Source organism: Psammomys obesus, unplaced genomic scaffold, assembly GCF_907164565.1.
Source record: "Psammomys obesus unplaced genomic scaffold, mPsaObe1.curated_primary_1811, whole genome shotgun sequence".
Taxonomy (NCBI): Eukaryota; Metazoa; Chordata; class Mammalia; order Rodentia; family Muridae; genus Psammomys; species Psammomys obesus.
In genome coordinates this window covers 38,086,143-38,110,723 of record NW_026596079.1, presented here as the reverse complement: position 1 = coordinate 38,110,723, position 24,581 = coordinate 38,086,143, and the positions used below count along the sequence as shown (strand labels likewise).

The 24,581-nt window shown below is 38.7% G+C and overlaps 1 protein-coding gene across 24 annotated transcripts in view; it reads left to right on the top strand.

The window, feature by feature from the left end:
* Window positions 1–24,581, top strand: part of Rims2 (regulating synaptic membrane exocytosis 2) — a 483,148-nt gene that overhangs the window by 388,987 nt on the left and 69,580 nt on the right. For 11 of the 24 annotated variants that reach the window (XM_055626244.1, XM_055626246.1, XM_055626245.1 and 8 more), the window contains one exon: window positions 22,439–22,680. The exons of the other annotated variants lie outside the window; for them this stretch is intronic. In XM_055626244.1, coding sequence (XP_055482219.1) covers window positions 22,439–22,680 — 242 coding nt within the window. The remainder of the gene's footprint in view (window positions 1–22,438; window positions 22,681–24,581) is intronic. 24 annotated transcript variants of the gene reach the window in all.

The following is a 24,581-nucleotide window of genomic DNA, read 5'->3' as shown; positions in this document are numbered from 1 at the left end:
TGTGTGTGTGTGTGTGTGTGTGTGTGTGTGTGTGTGTGTGTGTGTGTGTGTGTGTTGTGGAGGTCAGAGGACAACTTAGAAAAGTTTGTTCTCTCTACCATGTTGAACTTGGGTAATCTCATAAGTGCTTTTACCTGCTGAGCCATCTTGTCAGCCCCACCTCAAATTTTATGATTCTTTGTCCTATATTTAGGTAATATAAAATTATTCACAATTTAGATTATTTTAAATTCTTAAAATATTATGTATCAACAGATTACAACAATGTTTAGCACAAATAGTTATTGTTTTTGCTGATATTCAAACCTTAAGGCAAAATTAAAGAACTTGAATAAAATGTCATCAAGTAGTAAATCTTTAGAAGTATGTGTCATTGTGCATATGCTGAGCGCTTGTTTGCCACTGGCTCAATGGTGTGATAAGCATCTCACTTATACTTAAATTTTAATTATTCCTGTTTTCATAATAAAGAAAGGTCACAAACTGATAGTGTTTTGACTTAAACCCATTTACATGGTTGTAGGGGCCACTGACTGAGCATAGTGTCACCATTTCAGGATTGGTATCTCAACCAGGAACGTCTCTTGATACATGTTATTGCTTCATGTTATTGTTTGTTTTGAAATAAGGTCACACACTGTAGCCCAGGCCTGCCTGGAACTTACTGTAATCTTTCTGCTTAGTCTCATGAGCCTCCAAGGACTATTTTAAAGGTTGGTTTTTAGTTGTTAGCTCTGTTTGTTGTCCAGGAATCAAGGATTTCTACTATCTTAAAGTGAGTTTGTAAATTGTTCAAAAAGGCAGGAGAAGAATATTTAACAAGGGTCAAACATTCAGTACATGTTTGACAATGTTAGAAGCCGTTGTCTTGATGTAGTGGTGAAATCAAGATGTTTTATAAGAACCTGAAAATGTAAAGCACATTGATGGCATGAGTAAAAATTTGTTTTTATTTCTTTTTTGTTCTTTTCATACATGAGTACAATATATTTACATAATCCCCCACACACACACACCTCTCCCTTTCACGGGAAATACATTTACATACAGCTATTTGGTCTTTATTTTCTTGATACTTGTCAAGACAGGAAACCTATGCAGTGGTGCTTCCAACATGAGATATATGATCAGTTTAAGAGGATGTGACATATTTCACGTCCGTTTTCATCAGGACCACTTGTGTTATCAGCCTAAAGTTCCAGATTTTCTGAGAGCTAGAAAAACAAATGATATTTATAATTATTATCTTAGTCAGCAAGAAAAGACTCCATTATTCAGTGGCTTATGTAAAGGGCAGGAAAATGCATGGTGCCCTTATTTAAAATAACCACACATATGCACACATGCATGTACCACGCATACACCCAAAAATTAAATCACCAGGGCTATCCTAAATTACATGGGGCAGTACTAACGCACAGAAATAGGCTTCTATACGGGTATTTCGGCCTTTGACCTCCTCATTTCTTATCAAGATAGAAAAGCTGTGCCATGTTGCTTTACTGTGGACTGCTGCAGCAGCATGACTTTCCTTAGTCCCACCTTTCTGTCATAAGATGGTGTTCTGCCCAGTTCACAAACCCCAACAAGACCAGGAATAAATAGACTCCGCTATAAATACATGAGGTTCTTTTTATTATAAATCATTACAAGCTGCAGCTTGGGCCCACACCCCCCACCGCTGAAGCAGTGAGAGCTGAGCGCCCCGTGCACAGGTTAGTTGGGTGATTTAAAGATTCTGGTCCCTCCCAGCATGCCCAAGGCAGGGGCAATTCCTGCCTGGCAAGCATCTATTGGTCGAAACACTGCATTTTGCATTGATTGGCTATCGGAAGGTCCCCCGACCATAATGACCTGGTGTCCCTCCCTAGGGGCATGGGCCAGTTTCCTAGCAACTGTATCTCTAGTGGGTGGGGAAGGAATGCAGTAAAGCAGTTCTTCCCCTCAGGGCATTCCTGGACTTCTCCACCCACCTAGTTCAGGCCTTAAATATTAATAGCTGCTGATTTTTAATCTTTTGGTCTCTCAATGGTGAGCCTGCAGTGGTGCTCAGGCTTGCTGCACTGGGTCGACCTTACCCCACAGCCTGAGTCTGCCAGCAACAAGTCACAGTCTATCTTTTCAGCCACTCTAATTTTATGTGCAATGGAGAATTCCTTCTGGGGCTAATGAGATAGGCATTTCAGAATATAGTCATGTATTTCCAGAGTATCCAGTTGAAAGGGAAGAAGAAAATCAGGAAGGCAATAGGGTAGGGTAGGCATGGGTCTGAGCACTGTTTTTTTTTTTTTTTTTTTTTTTTTTGTAGGCCTTGTAACAGACTTTCTCTCTGATTCTGTAGATGAAGGATCCACTACTACAGAAATTTTGGGGAGAATTTTTATCTGTAAAGCCACTATACCAAGCACACAAAGAACTCAAATTTCTCTCTATAAAGTAAGGCTAATAGTATAATTGAACTTAGTAACATTGAGAGTAAATAGATGAAGTATATTTCTAGAATCCAAAATGGAGTGTTAGAAGAAGTTGTGGATGATGATGATAATAATAAAGTCATCATTATTAATATTTTCATAGTTACAGTAGGGAGCATAGGCTGTGTAGCCAGAGTTATATATACGTAGTTTAAACCTATTGCAATTACTAGTTGGTTGGGTGGGAAGGGTTTTGGTAAAGAGAAAAAATATATAGATTTTGGGGATTCTGACTTGGGCATTTAGGGATTATTTATCAGAAAGTAGAACAAGAGAAAGTGTATATAAATGCACATGGTAATAAATTTAAATCAAATATGGAACAGTCAAACATGCAGGTAAAATAAATCATTAGGACTTCCTGTCACAAGAGGAGGTTAGTTGGAAGCTAAAGGAGGCATGGACTATATTACACTAAATCTAAAAGACAGTCTTTGAAACTGGGGGAGAGGAGAGTATTGTTTGAGTGAAGAAAATGATGAGGAAAGAAAACATATGTGCAGTCAATTTAGCTGCGACTTGGGGCTATCTGGGGACGTGTCTAACACATCTTTTTTTCCCCATGGTAAAGAAAAGACCAGGGTTTGACAGGAGACTTGCCACTCGCTTGCATCTTCAGCCTCTGACACAAACATTTATTAAATTAGTCTTTAAACCAAAGAGAATATGTATGTTGAGTAATACACATTCTGTAAGATTTTGTCAAAAGCAAATACTGAGATGTTATTGGTATTTTTATTTTACTTTGATTATGAAAGTATTATAATGAGCAGGAGGATGGTACAGAGCCTGGAGCTAATCACTTGGAACATTCATAGGTACATACACTGTTTTAATAAACAGCATCTAAATTTAACTTTCAGTTATTTCTTTTTCTGCTTTCATGTCAGTGCTACGTTATTTGTACATGAATGCCCATGTTTAGCAGCCTTTAACTAAAATAACCTGTAAGCAGACTAAAAGAAAAAAAATTGACCCAGCATTGCTCACTAAGCAGTGAGTGAAGACTTCTGCCTTTCCACAAGTAGCTGTCTGTGCTCTGAAGCCCTTGCTGGTTATCCTTACGTGTGCTCACTGGACCCACGCGGTGTGTGAATCTCCTGGGCTTGTCAGAACTGAATGCCCGGGGGAGCAGGGGAGGAAGATCTCACTACCACTGTAAACTCCAGCTTCAGGGAAGATGCAGGCCTCTGCAGCCCTCTGCACACATGTGACACACACACACACACACACACACACACACACACACACACACCTTTTTTTTTTACTTAAATGAAATTTTTTAGGTACCACTGAAGATCTAGTTAACCAAACATTCTAGAAACAATCCAAGTAACCTATGATTTAACATGTTCTTCAGGTACTTCTTTTTTTATGATTTTTACTTTTTTATATTAATTACAGGTTATTTACTTTGTATCCCAGCTGTAGCTCCCTCTCATTCCCTCCCAATCTCACCCTCCCTCCCTCATCTCCTCCCTGCCCCTCTCCAAGTCCACTGATAGGGGAGGTCCTCCTCCCCTTCCATCTGATAATAGTTTATCAGGTCTCTTCAGGACTGGCTGCAATGTCCTGCTCTGTGGCCTAGCAGGGCTGCTCCTCTCTGAGGGGGTGGGGTCAAAGAGCCAGCCACTGAATTCATGTCAGAGACAGTCCCTGTTCCCCTTACTAGGGAAACCCACTTGGATACTGAGCTGCCATAGGCTATGTCTGAGCAGAGGTTTTAGGTTATATCCGTGCATAGTCCTTGGTTGGAGGATCAGTCTCAGACAAGCCCCTGTGCCTAGATATATTAAGTCCTTGTGGAGCTCCTGTCCTCTCCAGGCCTCACTAACTCCCCTTCTTTCATATGATTCCCTGCACTCTGCCCAAAGTTTGGTTATGAGTTTCTGCATCTGCTTTGATACACTGCTAGGTAGGGGCCCTTTATGGTAGGCTCCTGCCCTGTTTCACGTACTTCTGATGGAGACAAAATTTGTCAACCTTTGGTATAAGATGAGAATTTGTGTTCATCTTCTGCCTTCTTACTACTGAAGCTGATGACTAAAAGCACACACACTCTATGTTTGGTTCAATACCAGCTTCACAGATTACTAACAATAAGACCTTTATAACCTTTCCTACCTTCTTTTTCTCATCTGTGTTGAAGAATAGTTTTGTCTTTAGTAACTATGAGGAGTATTTCATGTACATTTGAAAGTCACAAATTGAAATTTAAGACCACACCACCAAACTTTGGGCAGAGCACAGGGAGTCTTATGGAAGAAGAGAGGTGTGGGGATAGAAGGACGGGAAGGGGACAGGAGACCCACAGCGAGGCCAACAAAGCTAAAGGATCTGAGCCTAGGGGGTCCTGCAGAGACTGATGCAACAACCGAGGACCATGCATAGAGAAGACCTAGACTCCCTGCTCAGATGTGGCCAGTTGGTAGCATAATCTCCATGTGGATCTCTGAGTGAGGGGAGCAGGAGCTGCCTCTATCCTGAACTGGGTTAACTGCTCTCTGATCATTCACCCCTGATGATGCGGCCCTGTCAGGCCATGCAGGAAGAGGATCCAAACAGTCCTGATGAGGCTTAACAAGCTATGGGCAGATGGCAATAGTGGAGAACTCCCCCTTTCAGTGGACTAGGCGAAGGGGATGGAAGAAAGAGGGAGGGAAGGTGGGACTGGGAGGAGTTGAGGGAGGGTGCTTCAATCGGGATATATAATGAATAAATTATGAAAAAATAATTAGAAAAGATCGCCATACCTAGGAAATTAAGGTAAAAGAAAAAGACAGCATCTTTAAGACTTTGCAGAACTGGGTGCGTGCAGCCTTGAGTGCTTGTGTATGGACTGGGACTGCAAAGAGCAGAGCTCTGGTTGTTGCTGTAATGTGGAAAAAGGGGATGGGGTCCAGACATTGTTGGGTTTAGAGGAATTATGGAAGATGAGGAACTGCTGATGGCTTTTCTCCAAACACAATGGAAAGACATTAAAGAATATCTTTAGCAGTGGGGTAAAATAAGCTAGTTTATGGCTTAGAAAAACCACTTTGGCTGCCTTGTGGGGAATGGGTTAGAGGTAGAACAGTGACCACTTAGGTATCATTGTGGTGGAGATGACAGGAGTGACATGAATGGTGAAAGTCAAGATGAGGGAAGTAGAGGTCTGTGAAATGTATTCTAAGTATAATCTGTAAACAGTGTTATGTTAGTCTGGGGTGAGGGTGAGGGATAAATTTGGGTGTCCTCAACATCTAGGAAAATAATTATAATCTTTACTAAAATAGGGAGCTTTGAAGGAAGAAAGCTTGAGAGAAAAGAGTAAGATGACAGGTAACACATAAAGTGACATCCAAGCCCTTGAAAGTAAGTAACTGAATAGAAAGTTCTAGAATTCATAAAACAACTGCTTACATAGCCATATACACACACACATACACACACACATGCATATGTTTTCATTGTTTATATAAAAACTATTATCGAGGTAAAAAAATTAATACCTTCCATTTCTTTTAGAAAATGTAAGAAAATAGTATTTGCTGAGGGTGAAGCAAAAGGTGTGAGCCTGGGGGATGGAGAAATGGCTCAGCTGTTTAAGAGCATTTTCAGCTTTTTTTTAGAGGTCCTGAGTTCGATTCCCAGCAACCACATGGTGGCTCACAGACATTTATACTGGGATCTGATGCCCTCTTCTGGCATGCAGGTGTACATGCAGATAAAACACTCAATAAAATAAATAAATCTTAAAAATTAATAAAATTGGTTTAAAGAAAAGGTGTGAGACTGAATTGGATGATGGTGTGAGGCAGTGATGTGTGAACAAAACATGTGAATTGGCTCTTTAAATAGATGATAATGAATTATACTTGAATCAGTGTGCCCTACTTAAGTTTTTAAAACAGCGAGTAAATGTTGAGATCTACGTGTGCAGGAAAATTATCAAGAAGTTACCCTTTTGGATACCATATAAAGAGCAGCATAGAAAAGTGGGGAGGGAAAGAATGATTTACATGACTGGGTATGCCACTAACAGTGTTCAGTTTAAATGAAAATGAGAGGATGAAAGTGGAGAAAGAGTAAAGGAATGAAGATTTCAAGGACATTGGAAAGTAGAGATAGCTAGTTAAGTGAACTAGGAGGAAAGGAGCTAGAAAGTCTTACAGCAATCTTCTGTGTAAGTTTCTAATATTGCTGCCCCCTTTCACATAGAATGACAGCTGAATCACTCACAGCTTAAATACCTCAGTTGTACAGGAATAGCATAGCTGTTTCTAGAGTGTGTGTCATAGTTCAATTAGCTTTCACTAGATAAGTGGTTCTCAACCTTCCTAATGCTGTGACTCAAAGCAGTTCTTCATATTGTGGTGACCTCTAACCATAAAATTGTTTCATTGCTACTTCATAACTGTAATTTTGCTATCATTATGAGTCATAATGCAAGTATCTGATGTGCAGAGTATCTGATAAGCAATCCCCAGAGGGTTTACAACCCATAGGTTGAGAACCACTGCACTAGTTGATCATTCTTCACTATCTATGAGTCCCAGGTAACCTTTGCCAGACAGTCCTGCCATGTATGTGCGCATTGCAGTAGTAGCCGTTTTTAAGAATTAGCTCATTGCCTACCTTACGTCTTTCATCTCAGGTGACTTTTTTTTCCTAATGTTAAATAACATTTAGCAAAAGGCAATATTATCTCCACTTAAATTGTTATTCCTTCCATGTAAAAGGAATATGTAGTATTTGGGGAAGAGAAGTCTATTAATAATAAAATGTAATAGCAGGCATGATTTTGAGACATAGGCTTTTGAACAAAAGAAGCTCACTTCTTATACTCCATTCTATAATAGATAGCATACTTAGAGTGGAAGCATTGCTCCTTGACATCTTAAGGAATACATTTTATTTGTTTGTTTATTTGCTTAATGAGTTTACAGATACAAATACTTAATGTCTCACATTAATGTTAAAAATTCTTAGTAGAGGAAATATACTAGGCTCCAAAAAATACGGCATTTTTTTTTGCTTTCCGCATAGTTTTAGATTATTGCTTTAATCATTCCGTCTTATAACTAGATTAGAAAAACTCTATACACCATGTACTAGACTGAAAGGTGGCTTGCCTAATTCCCATAGGTCAACTGCAGTTCCACTGGCTTTCCTAACCCTGAAAGACCAGCATTCTGCCCAGTGACACCATTCCAGAGCAGTATGCACAGTCTTTGTAAAGCTGCTTAACTTGGGATCTGAAAAGTAGCTCAAGGGCCAGTGGGTTGGCTCCACAGGTAAATGTGCCAGTAACTGCTGCCAGGCCTGAGGAGCTGAGCTGTGCTAGAAGAGGAGAACTGACTCTGCAAGTTGTCCCAAGTTGTCTTCTGACCTGCACACACGAAAATTAAAACAAATCAAACAAACGACACAAACGGAAAAGAAGGGGAAAGTGTTAAATGTTGCACATTTAACTTTTAAATAGTCTTCCTTCATTGTGATGACTGATTGTCATAGAAAACAAACTTATACTGGGAAATTATGACTCCAACATTGTCTAGGTGCACAAATATTAGCTAAGCAAATATTCTGAATCAAATATTTATTATCTTATTTTAAAATGAATATTATTTTCTCTAGTGGTCAATAAATAATCATGGAGATTTTAATATACGATCTGATTCAAAGTTACTAGCATAGTCCTGGGAGGCAAGGAAGGAGAAAGGCTTCTCAGCTGTTATGAAGTTATTTCATCTTTTACAGGGTGTGCCTGAATTCACTTCTAAGTGAATCTTAGCCAGATGCTGTATGATAGCATGGACGTTCCCTGCAAGTTCACCCTCATATCCACCCTTATTTCTTATTTTTTCCAAGGCCTGAGCCATGATGATCCTTGACATAATGCAGAATCATATAGAAGCATGTATGTATGCATGTGCACACATCATTTAGAAATAACTTCAGTATCCAAAGAAGTAGAACTGGTGAATATTTTTAAGTCCACACTGAAGCTGTGTGGTTTAGTGTTTGCTTGTGTCATTCTGGCATGCCCTTGTTTAGAGTCTTAATTACTGGTGTTTTTGTTTATCCTTTTTTGACCTTGAACCCTCTTCCTAATCACACAAAGGGACCGAGAGCAACGCTGCCTCAGAAAGCACAATCTAGGCCTCTCTGCTAGACTTTCTAAATCTGATAAGCCCTCCTCTTGAGTCTGGTACGTGCCAAAGAGGACAGACAGCAGTCTATCCTTTTCTGATGAGAGTTTTCTAGAGCAATGCTGAAAAGCTCACTAATGCTCATCTGTCAGATGTGATAAGGAGCTGCTGATTCCAGGTATCTGGGGGAGCAGTAGGAATCGCAAGCAGCTCTACAAATCATTTTCCTTGCTTGTGTAATAAGTGCTCAGAAATGTTGAGGGCAACAGACCTTCTGTTTGTTCAGCTGTCAGCGGGCAAATGTAAGGGCAACAGACCTCTTCTGTTTGTTCAGCTGTCAGCGGGCAAATGTAAGACAGCTTCCACAAGGATAAATGAATAACTATGAGTAGTAAATATTTGTCATGAGAAAAATGGAGAGTGGGTTTTAGGGAATTACATTCTGTTTTTCTTGTTGGCCTTCAGAAAGTCTAGCATGCTTCTCCATGCTAGCTTAAAAGATGGATTTTCGTAGATAAGACGCAGAGATGATAACTAGATTTCAGCTGAAATATGTAATTTTAAAGCATATTCTTGTTTTCTGAAAATTTTAATGTCTTATTTTTTATTTTACTTTTATTTATAATAAAGTTTTAATGGTAAATTATGATACATATTGTTTTTCAAAGTATTTCTGTAACCTGTTTTACACTTAACAGCCTGAAATATTACTTATCTTCTAAGCATGTGCTCATTTAAATATCATCTACTGTTTAAACACAATAGCTTGTGGTTTTATATGAGTAAATTTATAGCCAAAGAGTAATTTCATGTTAAGGTTAGCTTTCAGGATTCCTTTTTTTATTTATTATTTTTTTGTGTGGTGTGTAGGGGAGTGCTTGCATGTGAATTGAAAGGTTCATGTGTCATTGTGCATGCATGGAGAGTCAGAACAGGAAATCAAGTATCTTCTTCCACTGCACTGCCTGCATCATTGCCCTGAGTCGGCATCTCTCCCTGAACAGACGTTCTCCCTTCTGACTAGGGTTGCGTGCCTGTCTCTGCGCTCCAGTCCTGAGGGTGGGGCATGCTCTGCCAAGCCTGGCTTTCTACATGGACTCAACCCAGGTCCTCATGTGTGCAGAACTGAGCTCTTTCCCCAGCATGACTTTTAGATGCAAAATGTGTTACTTTGGGGTTTTTTGTTTTTCTATATGGGACTGAAGAGATGGCTCAGCAGTTAAGAAGACTTGCTGCTCCTACAAAGGACCTGAGTTTGGTTCCCAGCACCCACATGGCAGCTTACAACCATCTATAGCTCCACTTCCTGGGATCTGATGCCTCTTCTCATCTCTGCAGGCAGCAGGCACACACATGGTATATGTGCATACATTCAGGCAAAATATTCCTACAAATACAGCAAACAATCGGGATTTTTTCTTTTTTTCAAGACAGGGTTTCTCTGTATAGCCCTGGCTGTCCTAGACTCACTTTATACTCTTAGTCCAGCCTTGAATTCACAGAGAACCTCCTGCCTCTGCCTCCTCAAGTGCTGTGATTACAGGCATGCACCACTATGCCTGGCTTGGAAAATTTCTTAAGTGTGCTTTTTATTTAGTGTCTCCATTTCATAAAATGCAGCACATTTTCTTTTCATAAATTCTTAACAATTAGTGGTCCTTTAATAGTAAGAATGGTGAAATTTAAGTTGATACCTAAAGTATAGGTATTATAGGTAAATTAATGTCTTGTAATATTTTGTTATAGAAGTTTTATGTTATTTTAAATGTTATATATACTCATTGTAAAGCTCAAACAAAAACGAGTTAGAGAGAATTCTGTTCCTGCCTATGACATTTATATATAGAAATAGTAAGCTTTAGTTAGTTTTGTTGGTCTGAGACAGAAGGAATAATAAGGATTAATTCTAGTACAAAAATATGAGTATTTTAAAAAGTATTTAAAAATGAACTATTTTTTCTTCAGAACTAGATACTGATAAAGAATTGAGTTAAATTGGCAGCAATATCTTTTTAAACAGACTAATAATGTATGGCCTAAAGAAGATAAACTGAAAAATACCAGCATAACATTAAGTTTAGAAAAGTGTTTTCCTGAGGCGAGAAAAATTAGAGGTTAAAAGCACTTGCTGTTTTGCAGAGGACCAGGTTCAGTGCCATGTCCACATGGCAGCTAACTCCAGTTTCAGGGCATTCAGCCCCACCTTCTGGCTCCCACCACATCTGCACACGGCACCGCGCCATACACACAGTCACAACAACATACACATTTTAAAAAATTAAAAAGAAAACATCTTTTAAATGGTTCTCTTTGCTGAAGAGTTACTTAATAACAAAACAGACAATTGAAGATTTTTAAAAGCTTAATTTTCACATTTTTTCTCTGATCCACAATTAAAATCATCGAAAGTAAAAATGTTCTCTTTAGACTTTTGCTTGAATTCTTACTGTCATGTTTTTCTATCTTGTTACTTTCTATAACAGGTTTTAACCATTTTTCATTTGCTTAAATTGCTTCAACTTTGTCTAAAAGTTAGTAACATACCAGGAATCCTTATTTTAGTAACTGTTCTCTCCTTTTGCTATTATTGAACTTACTAGCTCATTCTCTTTAGCATTTAGTCTTCTAGAATTCTCTACTTTCATAGCTTCCCCTCTTTCCTTCAAAATTTTCCTTAGCTCCTTGAAAACTGATGTATCTCTAGTTGAATAGATTTTTTTCTTTAAAGTCAGTTCATCCTCAAAACTACCAACTCAGTATCCCTTTTTAAATATTTGTTCCAGATGATAGCTTTGCAGCTCTTGACTGCTCCACCTTTCATGAACAATATTCTTCTTTTGTCTTCTCTGGAATTTAGCTCTATCCTGATTTTCAAGTCTCTTGAGTCCCTTTAGTCACTTCTCTTCTTTCTCCGCTTACATAGTCACTGGGCTGTCTTTTTGAATGTTTGCATTTCCCCTCATTACACTATTAGCTGGACAGCTTCCGCCATCCCATCTTCCTCTGACCCTTCCTGCCCAGACATTTATTGGCTTGTCTTTTTAGCCTGGACTAGTCTCCTGAGCATTGACCTGAGAGTACAGCTTCCTCTGGAACCTTTCAGTCAGGAGATGCCATCAGTTCCAGTGCTGATTACTTTCTAAACCTGTACTCCTGGAGCAGATACTCTGCCCTCTGGGTACCTCATCTCGTCTTCTGTAAAGGCAGACATAAAGCTTTTATAAGATAAGGACTTATGACTTATGACTTATAATGACAGTGTATAATGTGGCCAAGCCACACTACTCATCTTTTCTTTTTTCTTTCTTTTTTTTTATTTTTTTATTTTTACAATTTATTCATTTTTATATCCTGATTGTAGCCCCCTCCTTCATCTCCTTTTGGTCCCACCCTTCTTCCCTTTTATCCCCATATTCCCTTCCCCTAATCCACTGAAAGGGGGAGTTTTCCCCTTCCATCTGAACCTAGCTTATCAAATTTCATCAGGACTGTCTGAATCCTCTTCCTCTGTAGTGAAATCTCCAGGGGAAAGTGATCAAAGAGCAGGCAAGTGAGTTTATGCCAACCCTGCTCCTCTTACTCAGGAACCCACTTGGAGACTGAGCTGCCATAGGCTACATCTGAGCAGGGGGTCCAGGTTATCTCCATGCATGGTCCTTGGTTGGTGCGCCAGTCTCTTCAGGACCCTGAGCCCAGATTTTTTGTCTCTGTTGCTCTTCTTGTGGAGCTCCTGTCCCCTCCAGATCTTTCTAGTTTCCCCTTCTTCCATAAGATTCCCTACACTCTGCCCAAAGTTTGGCTGTGAGTCTCTGCATCTGCTTCCATCCCGTGTTGGGTGTGCATTCGCTTCTGTGTCGTTATTTATAATACTCTCTTTCCTGTGTGTCATCCTTCTTCTTCATGATTCAGGGCACATGTTCATAAAAGCTTTCTTGATCTCTTATTTTCAAGTCTCAGTAAAATCTCTTAGTGCTGAGTCTTGTGTCTCCTGGCAGCTCTAAGTGTTTCAGTCACTTGCTACATGCTCTATATAATGACTCTTTGGTCTTTATTATTTTTTTTTATTTTTTTCTTGTTTTTTTTTTACTGCAGAGCTACAACTACCAGCAGCCCAAGTAGAGTCTACACACATTAGAGAAAGATGTTCTTCTGCAATAATTTTTAGAAATAAACATTTGCTTTGAATAGGCTCACTAGAGGCCTCTTTGTGTGGTAAAAAAAAAAAAAAAAACATTGTTGTTTCCCTTCAGTTTCAGCCCCCATGTGCAGGAGCGTGGAGCACAGGCACCAGTTCAGCCCCCACTCATCCCCTTGGGACCTGACATCAAGTAGGTGCATTGGAGATTTAGCTAAAGGAACTGGTTAATTGGCGCCAGGATGTTTACTATAGTTGAAATTAGCCGAGTCTAGAAATGTTTGATGGCCAGTAATTCAAGGGAGAACAGAACAAGTTAGGTCATGTCTCTGAGGATAATAAAGTATTAGCAGATATTAAAAAAGCAATGTTTGTTAGACATGTTGTATTGAAAACATTTTAAAGTTTTAACTCTTATATAACTTTGATCTTAAGTTAGCAATGAAAACAAAGACACTTCTGATTATAAATATTTAAATGTAGTTTGTGGGAGTGTGCTGTATGTTTGTTTTGTATGTATGTCCATGCTCCTGTGAAATACATGTGCATGTCTGTGCGCGTACGTTTGTGTGGAACAGAGGTCAAAATCCAAGTGCCTCTCTCTACTGCTCTCCACCTTATTTTTCGAGTTTCTTACTTGTCAGTTCAACTAGGGTGGTTGGCCAGTGAGCTCAGGGATCACCTGTCTCCACCCACCACCAATCCCAGTCGTAGAGTACAGATGCATGCTACCAACGTCCAATTTTATGTGTGTTCTCAGTTTCTTGAACACTTAACCAACTGCGCCATTTCCGTAGCCCAGTTCCTCCCCCTCTCTCTGTCTCTCTCTCTGTCTCCCTCTTTCTCATATGTAGCTGTCTATCATCTATTTATCTATCTAATGAAAGAGTACAGATGGGGTCTGGGGAAATGTAGCCAATATAATAGAAGATCCTGAAAGTTATCATCTGAGAATGGCCAAAATAAATAGTTGTGAAACATGAGCACTGCCAGGAGCTGTGGACTAGCAAATCAGGAGTCTGAGACCAGAAGCTTGTCTCATTTTATAGCTTAGGGTGAGCTGGGCAATGTAGTATGACCACAACTCAAAAAATAGGAAGGAAGGGAGCCGTGAGAATATGTGATAATATGAACCACAAGTTTTTTTTTTTTTTCATTAAATAGCTCTTTAATCATGGTAGAGAAAGGTTATAGTCTACTAATAAGGAAGTGTGTATAAATTAAAAGAGGGTATCCATGATCTCTCCAGAAGCTTCTGATGGTGTATCTCCGAGATAAAATACTGCTGCAAGACCCCGTGAGCACTCCAGAAGCCTTTAATGGAATGTATCTTCAGAGATAAGATACTGGCACCAGATCCCAAAATCTTCTGGTATAACCAGCCTGTGCAATCTGTGTGGTGTGGTCTCAGGCCTCAGCTCTGGTTAGCGTCTCTATAATTGATTTGATAAGAATAAGCTTTTCAATCTGTGCTTCTGTTCTAGGGCATCCAGGTTTTATCATCGAGTTCAGCCTCTGTAGCTGTTATCTAGCAGCCTCCCTTAGTCTTGCCTCAAGATATATGGCTTGACTAATCTCTTTTATGCCTATGTCATTCTTATTGTACATGACTTGGTTTCATCATTCAGGGTTCAGCTCAGTTACCTCCTCTTAAGAGAAATCTCCCTAAATGACACTAAAATTTCACCTAAACTTTCTATTTCATCATTATCTCTTTTATCTGTATTTTTTTCGTCATCACATATCACTCTTTGATTCCACGTTTATTAGCTTGCCCCATGGAATCATAAATAAAAGGTTCATGAAAACAAAGGCATTCTCTGCTATGCCTCCCATTCTGAGCTCAAAGCCAGGCACACAGCAAAAGTATTTTTAATATTAATTACAGTTTATTCACTTTGTATCCCAGCTGTAGATCCCTCCCTCATTCCCTCCCAATCCCACCCTTCCTCACTTACCTCCTCCCATGCCTCTCCCCAAGTCCACTGATAGGGGAGGTCCTCCTCTCAACTCTGACCCTAGCTTATCGGGTCTTATCAGGACTGGCTGCATTGTCTTCCTCTGTGGCCTGGTAAGGCTGGTCCCCCCCGTGGGGGGTGGGGAGTGGTCAAAGAGCCAGTCACTGAGTTCATGTCAGAGACAGCCCCAGTTCCTATTACTAGGGTACCCACTTGGAGACTGAGCTGCCATGGGCTACATCTGAGCAGAGGTTCTAGGTTATATCCATGAATGGTCCTTGGTTGGAGTCAGAAAAGAACCCTGCGCTCAAATATTTTGCTTCTGTTGTTCTTCTTGTAGAGCTTCTGGCCTCTCCAGGTCTTACTATCTCCCCCTTCTTTCATAAGTTTCCCTGCATTCTGACCAAAGTTTGCTTATGAGTCTCAGCATCTGCTTTGATACCTTGCTGGGTAGAGTCTTTCAGAGGCCCTCTGTGGTAGGACCCTGTCCTGTTTCTTGTTTTCTTCTTCTTCCAGTGTCCATCCCTTTTGTCTTACTGAGTGAGGATTATTCATCTTACACAGGGTCCTCCTTCTTGCTTAGCTTCTTTAGCTGTACAGATTTTAGTATGTTTATCCTGTACTATATGTCTAGTATCCACTTATAAGTGAGTATATACCATGTGTGTGTTTCTGCTTCTGGGATACCTCACTCAGAATGATCTTTTCTATTTCCCACCATTTCCCTGCAAATTTCATGATTTCCTTGTTTTTAATTGCTGAGTGGTATTCCATTGTGTAAATGTACCACAATTTCTGTATTCATTCCTCCTTTGAGGGACATCTGGGTTATGTCCAGGTTCTGGCTATTACGAATAAAGCTGCTAAGAACATGGTTGAACAAATGTCCTTGTTGTGTACTTGAGCCTCTTTTGGATATATGTCTAGGAGTGGTATAGCTGGATCTTGAGGAAACACTATTCCTAATTGTCTGAGAAAGCACCAGATTGATTTCCAAAGTGGTTGTACAAGTTTACATTCCCACCAGCAATGGAGGAGGGTTCCCCTTTCTCCATATCCTCTCCAGCATGTATTGTCACTTGAGTTAAAAAAAATATTTTTTAAAGGGATGGTCAGCCAATAATATTAAGTCTTAAACTTTAAGTTTCTGCCCTAACTAAAAGAATTACTATGAGAAAATTTTTTTCTGTATGTTTTAGAGAGATTTTCAATAATGCTTGACATGTTAAAACTTGAAATCAAGAATTCTTGAAAGGGGAGGAGGTCCTCCCCTATCAGTGGACTTGGAAAAGGGCAGGGAGGAGATGAGAGAGGGAGGGTGGGGTTGGGAGGGAATGAGGGAGCAGGATACAGCTGGGATACACAGTTAATAAAATGTAACAAGTAATAAAAATAAATTTAAAAAAAAGAAAATATTCAACCACTGAGCTATCTCCAGGCCCAAACTTTGAGATGCTTTTTATTTTTTGGAAGCAGTTATCTAAACTGACTACAGTAAATTTAATTAGTATATGCAGAATTTTCAAACTTACATACTAATTTAGGAGACTGATATGTAAAATATTGATATAATATTGATAGGAATTATTGGAAATTGTTTTATAAAATTTTCCTCATAAAAACACTATGAAGCATTAATGTTTGAGTTTATGTTTTAAGTAAGAAAGTGTATTTTATATTTACATTCATTATTACAAATTTCTATGGAGAAAAAAATGATTTTAAATAAAAATCTCATTTTAGGAAAAAAAGAATTCTTGTTTTCTTTTAGTTTTGAGGTTATAATTATGTGTCATTTCTCCTCCCCTATTTCTCTCTCCAGACCTTCCCAAATACCCCCTTGTTATCTTTCCATTATTGTTATTTCATGTGTGTATATATGCATATATATATGTATTTCTAAAAATAACCTGTTTAGTCTGTATAATGTTACTCATGCATGTTTTCAGGGCTGACCATTTGATATTGGATAACCAATTGGTGTGCTCTTGGCCTTAGCCCTCCACAAAGAAACTATAGGCAACTAAGGAATGCTGAGAGTGGGAGAAATAAGTTTTCTCCATGGGGGGAAAAAAATCTTTTTTTTTTTTGAAAGAAGTTTTAGTGTATTGAAATTGTACACACCAGCTAGCTATTTGGAAAGGAAATTTAGGAATCCTGCACTTCATATGTGTCCTATGGTTGATCTCAAGCAAATAGTCAACTGTCCTGAGACCATGGAATATTTCTTCCTGCCATGAGACTGAAGACTTGAACCCTTAAAGGTTCATTGCTAATGACCATAATCAAGACAGATATTTTGATCAAAAAAGCTTTGTTACTTAGCTATCTTGATGGCATACACACACATAGCCCCTGAAAGCACTGAAAATGTTATACTAATACATTGTGTCATTTTAATATGTGTTCAGATCTAGGACATACAGTGTTAACAGTCTTAAGCATTAAGCTTCTGTTATAATTAAAATGAAAGATTTACTATAAGAAAGTTAGTTTTTTCATGTACATCAGAGAGATTTTCTTCAGTGCTTGACTTCATGCTTCCTTGACGTTAGAGTGGACTTGTGTTTTAACCCTGCCGCGTTCTCAGGGAGTGAGCGAACAATAGTGTTTATATCCCCAGGATTGGTGATGGTTGGTATTCCTTAAACATTGTTCAATAAGTGAGTGCTGCTGTGCTTACTTCGATGGTCATTTGAGCTAAAGTGAAGTAAAGCTTAGTAGCAGTAAATTGAACAACTGTAAGTTCCACATGTTAGGAAAGGAACAGTACTACAGTGAGGCTTTTAAATAAGGGAACTTTACGAAGTTGCAGGATCTTTTGTTTTTATATTCTTCCATGCAAGTTATAAGCTAGAAATGAAGGTATAACATTTTAAAAGTGAACTTTCTTCCCAACGACTGCCAAGACTGCACTTATACATGAACTACAGGGACTGTGGACATGCTCAGTGGGGAAGTGCGTGCTGTCTGCCTGAGGCTGATGTGGATGCTCAGCACATTTGTAGCGAGCTGGCACAGCAGTTCATGCCAGCAGCCAGCCCAGCTGGGTCAGTGAGGTCAGTGAGGTCAGTGAGAGACCCTGCCTCAGCATCACCTGACTGATGTTGACCCCGGCCTTGCTGCAAGGATACTTGGGCACATACACTCTCATACATGTAAAGACACACATATATCTACATACAGAAGAGGTAGAACCTTAGAAGATTATTCTTTGCACTTGACGTCTAGGAAAAGCGCTGACAAGATGTGCCTTTTGAGTTTAGCTAACCCCACATCTGATTCTTTGATGCCGTGCTTTCTCTACTCCACTGTATTGTACAGTGCCCTGTGCAGCCCTTCTGCACAGCACTCTCTTCACTAAGTCTTTGGTAAGTTCCTCCTCTCTTCCAGGGTTTCTGCATGATAACATAGTCATGGTGAAGACATTTTCTTGCAGTGCCATTACACGTCCCTGCCCTTACAGGTCAGAGTTTGAGGCTTAGCCACTTGGCTGTCCTCTTCCAAACCTGTCAACTGATATATCCCACTTCATGTACGAGTCTTTATATGCTATGTATGTCTTTGGGCCATATTGTGGAAAGACATACTTCTTTCCTCTAATAATACTAGACTTGACTTTATTTAATTTCATGATTCATCTTAACAAGTCTAATTTTGTTGTAAAATTGATCATTTGCATTGACAATTTTATATGCCTTACTTTAATACTACAAACTATGTAAAGTTGGCATTTTCTAAAGCCCAAACTTAGAAAACATGAATAAAGTTCATGTTTAGAAATAACATGAAATCCTGGCTGGAACTGAGCACACTGCGGTCAGTCATATTGCAGCTCAGTAGCCCAGCAGGAACAGCTAGAAAGCCATAGTCTTCAGTTCATGGAATGAACACAGGTTCAATGCTTCTGCTTATAGAAAGAAAATATACTGCTGGTCCCTGATTGCTCTTTTCTTATACCTCTTCCAATTTATTTTATTTATTGTTATTATTGCTGAGTCTTTTTATGTTTATTCTGGGAAAACAAGAATAAAAACAAAATGTAGAAAAAAATATTACTGGAAAAAGTTAAAGCTAATTTTAGTATAATGGTATCTGTATACATATGCATGTTTTATATTTTCATATGCATGGACATTTTGTCATATATTTATGGTTTCTGCTAAAATCATTCTGCATAAATAATTTTACCTTTATATTCCTTTTATGTTCTGTTATGTACCTAAGTGGTTCATCAGCTCATGGATTGCGGCTTCCCAAACTGTCTGGTTTAGCTGCTCCAGTTTTCATTTCCTGTTGTTCTGATAAAAATATCCTGACAAATGCATCTTAGGAGAGAAAGGCTTCCTTTTAGCTCACAGTCCCAGGTTATAGTCCTTCATAGTAAAGAAATCAAGGGGCGAGGACCCCACAACTAGTCAAGAGTCAAGAACAGAGAGAATGAACGTGTTGTACTCAGCTCATGATGTTCTTTTTACATAGTCCAGGACCCATAGAGACAAAGCCACTGCTTTTAGTTAGTGTCCTTCCACAGAAATTACTGTAATCAAGAAAAAAAAAATCCCTCACACACAGGCCCCAGAGCAACCTAACCTGTAAAACTCTAAATGATACTGTCTTCCAGGGTTTGAATTTGCTTGTTTCCTCTCTAGTAGGGCTATTCAATAAATGTGCCAGCAAAACAAAGCTACAAATACCTGCTTCCCATCTCCCATCAAGAGGATATTCGTGTTCATAAATATTTACATACACACTTACACACTTACAAAAGTGTTTGCTTCATTGTTGATAAACTAGATTTGTTCATTTGTATTTATTCTCTTTAGGTTATTTTTTACATTGTTATTACAAAATTTATTATTTACTAATTTATTAATATAAATGCAGCTGAATCTGTACTTGTTGTTGAGCTTTACCTTAGTTTAAATCCTAGAAGTAGAATTTATAGGCTAAATATTATGCTTTAAAATATTTAATCATGTTGCCAGATTTTTCTTCAGAAATATCACTAAGCCAGGTGCAGCATATGTACCTGTAATCCCAGCGCTCAGAAGGCAGAGGCAGGAGGAGTGCTCACAGGTTCAAGGCCAGCTTGCTCTAAATATTAAGTGCCAGTCAAGCCAGTGCTATATAGCCAAGACAGTGCCTCAAAAGCAAGAAACATAAAAACACCACATAAATAAGCTAAAAAACAAATACAAGTGACACTGACTCATGCACAGTGGTGTTGAAATTTATATTTCAGACCCTTAACAACTTATCCTCTGATGTAATTTCTAGTTTGACAAGTCCATTTTCCTAACCACAGTGACAGTTCCTAAGGCTACCATGTATGACCATTTCCTTACAAGGAACTCTTAAGAGTTCACAAACAAAGCATCTGTTTGGTTGCTTTAGTTTTAGATGACGTGTACTGAGGGAGGGTCAGGAATCCTACCCTCAGCCGCCACCTCCAGATCTGTCAGGGGATGCAACTCATACACTCAGCCCTATGGTCAGCACAGGGATGGAAGGAAGCATGCCCATTTCATAAAAATGTCGATTTTACTCCCGCCATAGATGTCCAAAGTTATGTCAAAATGAGGGTGGCTATCTGTATAACCGTAGTAACATCACAATATTTATCTGCTCATCTACAAATTGCTTTAATAGTTTCAGTGAATCATTTTTCTTGATTTTGATTATGACCTTTGTACCTAACTGTGAAAACTAAGATGAGAAATCCTAAGATGCAGTAGGAAATGCTGTGTCTGTCTGACTTGCCCTTTATGCATTAGATTAGGTGGTTCTTTAGGAAGGTGTGCACACCCGCCACACGTTCCTACGAACTCAAATGCTGTCACTATGGCCGTGGGATTTCAAAGCCTTCCTCTCAACGAAACTTTCACCTTGCTGAGGTTACTCTTTTTCTCATGGGAGAATGCTCCAAAACTCATATGTTAAATCTTTGTGTTTATTTACCCCAAATGCATTAGCTATCTGGAAAGAGAGATGTTTCACCAAGACATTCTACCTTCAGAATGCTTCTTAGAACTTTATTGAGTGATGACAGTGGTGGGGCAACCATGAGAAGAAAAGCAGAATTTCTATAGTTATTGCTCTGAGACTAACACTGGACCCAGAGCCTTCCTTGTGTTTTCCCACTCTTTAAATAAGGAAACTTAAGTTTTAGAAAATCAAAATGGTTCTACCAAGGTTATATGATTAGTCACAGAATCCGAAGATCAAACCCTGATATCCTGATTCAGTGCCGTGTACTTTTCAACAGTGTGGTGAGGGTGTAATCAAACCGGTCAGGCTTTTAGTCCCCAGGATTGGTCAGCTCACTGATCTAAATGTCCTTTCTACTGTTGATGACAACACATTTTGAAGGCTTTAACCTCCTCATATTCCCTAATATTGTAATTTCCATTTATCAATCAGCCTTTCCCTTAAAAATTATCTAAAATAAATATTCTTGTTTTGTAAGTGGTAACCCTAGGGCTCGAGTGGGACAGATTATTCTTCACGATGTGTCCAGAGGTCGCTGCACGTGCCATTTAGCTTGCCTCCCACCAGCTTGACCCTTTCTTTCTTTTATTTATTAATGAATTACGAAACCAAACATATTTAAAAATTGCTAGTGTGTGGTATCATGAAGCTGCAAACACTGATTTTTCTCTCTGCCTCATTTCTTATTAACATCAATATGAAGGATAAAATTGTTGAATGTAGTTTTAAATTTTCACAGTGGCCTTTTTCCTTTTAAATACTTGGAGAAAATATGCACATGTTTCTGTTTCTTGACTTTTTACTCCTTTATTCTTTTACTCATGTGCTAAACAGTCCCATTTCTGGGGCCTAAGTAAAGCATAAAGTATGGCACTCTAATACCAAGTCATAATGACGATGTCTAAGTAAATTTCCCAATCCCTGCAAAACTGTCAGCTTCTGTAACATGCCGAGGTTTGTAGAGGCAACTGGAAAGCCCGTTTGCAGAGGCTTCATCCCTGCTCCCCAGGAGCTAGAAAAATCAGTCTGTCTTCAGTTTACTCCCTTTTCATTACCGTCTTCCAGCGAGCCCTCAGTCCAGTCCCATGTTTCAGGGTTTCATTAATTGCTGTCTAAAAATAGGAAGGAACTCTTTATTTTTGAAAGTTGAATCAAGCCAATAGTAACAAAATTAAGTACAGTGAAACAACTTTTTAATGCTTAAAACTAATGACAATATCTAGAATATTAGATATTTAGAAAGCTGTAACCATTATTAAGTCAGCCTCCTTAAAGCACACGTGGCCTTGCTTCAAGGTCCACTTCTGAGGGAACCCCGAGTTTTCGTTTTGTTTTCCTCCATGATCATTCAAACCAGGACTCAAAAGTAGAAATAAAACTAGTAGTCTAACCTGTGTGTGACAGGTGTGTGTGGTTTTTTGAAGCAGGGTTTCTCAGTACCAGAACTGGCTGTCCTAGAACTCGCCGTGTAGAGCAGACCCGCTTCTGCCTCCCGGGGGCTGGGATTAAAGGCGTGCTCCACTAAGTCTGGCCACTCCGACTTTTTGCATAGTTGCTTACATGTTGCAGTTGTCTGTAAATAGAACGTATTTGAGATTATACTACTCGGAATTTTTTAAATCCTAAAAATACATTCCAAAGATGATAAAATTTGATTGTTGTATTCCCGATATTTGATCTAAAATGCCTCTTCTGTTTTTTCTTTTTCACCTTTACCTTCATTTTTAATGATCCACCGGCTGACAGTGTCTTTACATCCAAAATGCAAAGCAGACAGATGGGCGTGTCAGGGAGGAGCATGACCAAAAGCACCAGCATCAGTGGAGACATGTGCTCGCTGGAGAAGAATGATGGCAGCCAGTCCGACACTGCAGTGGGCGCCCTGGGTGCCAGTGGCAAGAAGCGACGCTCTAGCATTGGGGCCAAAATGGTAGCTATCGTTGGTCTCTCACGGAAAAGTCGCAGTGCTTCTCAGCTCAGCCAAACCGGTAGGAATTTTTAATGTTACTCTCGACTTCATATTTAAGTTGTCATTACAATACACGTTTTGTTTTGTTTTTTTCCCATGTCATTTTATCACAGTAATACATGGATGGTGACATTGTCCAGAGGAAAAGGCGAGTTTTATATGAGTTCATCCTTTTGAAAACAACGATGCTTTTTTGCAGCGATCAAACAGCCTGTTTGAAAGTGAACTTTGGCCAGTGTTGAGAAAGTGTCTTTGCTCCTCAGGGAGAAGCCCCTGCTGACTGCTCCGGCTGCCTCCTGGGAGGCAGCTTTGATCTGCTGGCTCTTGCTTTCACCTAGGTTCCTTAGCGTGGAGCTTGCTTGCCACTTTAATTTTCATTCCCAGCAACTTGCAGTGGAGATGACACCTCATATTTTATGTTTTTTGCTGACAACTTAACTTTCTTTTCAGTTTGTAAGAAACATTTACCAGTACTATCCATTTCCTCACTAAGTCTTCATTTCCTTCTTTAAACTTCAAGCACCGGTGTTCTTCAGCTGCTGGGACAGAAGGTTTTCTTTCTGCTGACAGTGAAGATATTCAAGGCTTTGCTACTTTAAAATTTGGTTTCTAATTACATCTGCAAAAATAAATTATATACAACAATCCTACTCTGAAAAGCCACTGTTAGCAATTAAGAAATTTGTGAATCAAAGCAATGTCTTTTTTTTTTTTTTTCAAATAGATGTTGCTAATTAAACATTAAAACCCTGGTATCTTGAAAATAATAGCATATCTTCTACTTAAACAAAGGCATGTAATACGGTGTTCTTTTATAGCAAAACAAATTATAGGGAATGGGATTAAATCTAATTTCTGTTTGGATGCTAGGTTTTTTTTTTTTATTGGAAATCAGAGCATATATGTATAACACAAAATAATTTAAGGTTGTAGTAATTCATGGTCCCCGTTAATCCTGGTTTTGCAAACCATATGTTGTGAAAATTTAGGCCTTGTGTAAAAACATCATATTGAAATAATTATTTGATAATATTCTTTGAATTCTGGTTACAACTTGCTGTATGGATATAGTTTTTATTATTGTAAACTTTTGTTTGCTGTTTTAAAATAGTATTTCTAATTTTTATATAGAAATATAATTTTAATTCACAGATGCACAAATTACCTTTAAATTATTTAAAAACATCTAATACACATAATCAAATGTTGTGTTGATATAACTGATGTTGGAATTTTGTTTGAGAGATGTTTTTGTACTTTTTAGCAACTAAAACTTTATTGAAAATCCTTACTAAAAACTTGCAAACATCTGTAAATGTGAAATTCCTCTAAAATACTCTGTGTTTTGAAAAGAATTAGAAACACTCAAATTACTGAAGAAGAGCAGGTCGCTGGCTATTGAGTTGCATTAGGACAGAAGCAAGGCAATCCGGCTGCTGTAAAAAATGTGTTTATTTTTAATTTCAAAGTGAAAAATAATACTAAAACTTAGATAATATCTGACATTAACCTTTATAATAAATTACACTTAATGAAAATTTTGGCAAATATTGAACACTTATTATTTATCAGATGCACCATTTATTAACTCAAATGTGTAAATACAGTCAGAGACAAATATTTACTATGTTGCCTCCAGAGTCTATGTCAGTGGTCGCACACTACCACACTGAGCACTGGTAGACCTGAGAAAGTAACAAGGGGCTCATATTCGACCCCGGACCCCTCTCCACAGGCGGGTCAGAATAGCTTGAACTTGTATGTGTGGAAATTACCAAAACAGATACCCAAAACATATTCAATAAACACATCTAAGCCCTGACATAAATGTGAGAGTTACAAAGTTTAGACTGTGCTTAAAACTATCCAAGAAAAACACAATAAATAAAAGAGCAGTAAACTAAGACAGTAGTCATTAGG